We start from the raw sequence: 2,641 nt of genomic DNA, 5'->3' as shown, positions 1-2,641 counted from the left end.
GGAACCTTCATCTTTCAAGATTGGGCTCTGGAAACCTGCATCTTTACTGAAAATTTGGTTGCTTTATCCAGGGGACATTTGTTCGGTAACCGTTCAAGCCTATTGCTTTCAAGCTTATTGCTAGCTGATATTGTTCTCTTTCAAGTCTATTTCAAGTCTATTGCAGGCTGATATGGTTCTCTTTCAAGCCTATTGCTATCTGATATGGTTCTCTTTCAAGCCTATTGCTATCTGATATTGTTCTTTTTGAGCATTCTCTTTCAAGTTTTCTTTCAAGGTGTTTAAAACACGTGTGTTAGAGAAAAGTTTTTAGAAAAAGTATTTTCGTTTGTTAGGGAAAGTTTTTATACTCATAAAGAATGTTGTTTTTAGAATGCTATCAGCAAGGGAAAAGTTTTTATACCTTCACAAAGAATATTTTGTTTTCAATCTTACAGTCCATTTCCATCGAGACCTAGCTTAGTTCCTCTTTCCAATCAATATGAGATCTCGTAATTTTTTTTTCTTCCCTTACTCGATTAAAAAAAGAAGCATCTTAATGATTGTTTTGGGAGCTTATTTTTGGTATGGATACTTATAGCAATATTTTCTTTTAGAAATATTTAACTTTCTTTGGATTAGAGTTACTTGTTATTTTATTATTTGATATTATTATTATCTAATTAGGAATTATTCTCTCGGTGTTTAACGTTTCTATTATTGTTATTTTTTGTTTTAAATGTACAAGTATTAAAGTGTACTCAGAGGGAATTTTGAATTTTTTTTATTCAATATGATTACTCGGATAGCATTATAATTTTTCACTTTAATTCCATTTGAAGCCATATTAAAATATGGTATGTACCATCATTATCACAATAAATATTACTGTTTACTAAACGAAAAAAGGAAAATATATATATATATATATATATTCTAAATATTAATTTTCTTTCTTAATCTATTTAATTTGTTAAATTTGGCTTTTAACTCCTGAATATATATATATATATAAAAGGAATCTTAGTCATTCATTTTTATTTTATTTTATTTATTTTGTTTCCATTCTTTTTGTATAGGCACAGCTTTTTATTGGAAAGTATAAGATTCTCAATCGGTAGCACATTTTATTCAAAATACCTTTAAATCAAAATTAAATAATGTTGTAAGCGTGATTATAAGTCGTTTAAAATAAATAAATAAATAAAATAAAATGCCACGAAGAAAAATAAATTTTATTTATATAGTTTATTATGATGGGAAATATAAGTCATATTTTTATTTTATTTTATATAAAAAAAAATATCTTGAAATATTTTTAATCAAAAAAGGAAACAAAAAGAAAATAATTTCCCAACGAAAATACAATATATTGTTTACAATAAATAATTAAAATGGAAAGATTTATTTCCATATGGGCCAGAGCCGTGAAAGCCCATCCTGGCGCGCGCACGCGGGGAAGCGAGGGCATTAAAGTAATTTCAGATGTAACCATGAACTAACCCTGGCAAAGGCATCCGAAGGACAGAGAGAAACATTTTTAGAGACAGAGAAACCTTCTGTTTCTTAGTCCCTCTTCCCACTCTCCAACTGACCTACGCCTCTTTTCCTCTTCTCTCTGCGATCCGATCCTTCAAGCTTTTGGAAATCCTTCAGAGGAAGATTTTCCGACTCCTTTTGTTCATGAATTCTTGAAAGAAGGAAGTAATTTGCTTTTGATTCTGTTGCTTAATTTTGTTTCCCTTTGTCCTGTTTGCCGTCGATCAAGCTACTTACTGTCGTCTGAAAGAAACCCTAATTACTAATTTGCGATGGCTGCTTCTACTTTACCTGATGCTGATTCGGTGACGGCATCGAGTGTCGATCATTCTTCTCGTAATTCTGGACAGAGTAATAGCAGCAGCCCCAAATCATCATCACGTCGCTCTGGTGGGCGCACAGTGTCTTCTCCGTGGAACCAGATTGTTCGCGGTGAACTAGACACCGCGGCGGCTGTTTCATCATCTGTATCTTCGACTACTGTTGTTGAACCTGTAACATTTACTTCTTCTTCTTCTGCTACGTCTGAAGAGCCAGTGGGTGAGTGTTACGATGGTGGGAATGGGTCGTCCGCCAATGCTGGAAAGAAGCCAGTGTGGAATAAACTCGCTAATGGAACTGAGGCTGGGCCTGTCATGGGGGCTGTGTCTTGGCCTGCTTTGTCGGAGTCTGCCAAGGGCACACCTAAATCATCTTCGGATTCAATTAAAAGTTTAGGTGATGGATCCGCTGGCGCGCAGGTATGTTCTTCAACTTTATGAAAAGGATACATTTAGTTTGTTTGCAGGAAAATGTTTAAACTTCTGCAATTTATCTCCATGATTAAGCTAATGTTTTCTGTTTCTCGAACAAAAAGGTGATATGTTTATGAATAGATTCAAGCAATTGTTTCCAAAATTAGTATGTATACGCAAAATAATGTTTAATTTTGAATGAACTTTATGAGTACCTTGGATACGCTGAGAAACATTAACCGGCTTGTGGTGGGATATTTTACGCCGATGCTCAAACAGGTTAAGAAATCAACAAAAAAATGTGTCGGACAGGGGATAGCTAGAGTTTTCACTACATTAGTTATTCGTTATATGTCGAATTAAGGGATATTTTACTAATTATTATTATT

The 2,641-nt window shown here is 33.5% G+C and overlaps 1 protein-coding gene across 1 annotated transcript; it reads left to right on the top strand.

The window, feature by feature from the left end:
• Window positions 1-1,495: 1,495 nt before the first annotated feature.
• On the top strand, window positions 1,496-2,259 carry LOC111786718 (la-related protein 1C-like; the record flags this gene model as incomplete). Its single annotated transcript, XM_023666946.1, is given in 1 exon segment — window positions 1,496-2,259. A coding segment is annotated over 1 exon segment (469 nt), but the record flags the coding sequence as incomplete, so codon positions are not given.
• Window positions 2,260-2,641: the final 382 nt, after the last annotated feature.

Source organism: Cucurbita pepo, unplaced genomic scaffold (genome assembly GCF_002806865.2).
Source record: "Cucurbita pepo subsp. pepo cultivar mu-cu-16 unplaced genomic scaffold, ASM280686v2 Cp4.1_scaffold002555, whole genome shotgun sequence".
NCBI classification, from domain to species: domain Eukaryota; kingdom Viridiplantae; phylum Streptophyta; class Magnoliopsida; order Cucurbitales; family Cucurbitaceae; genus Cucurbita; species Cucurbita pepo.
The sequence above is the reverse complement of the archived record's forward strand: the minus strand, read 5'-3'. Positions and strand labels throughout refer to the sequence as shown.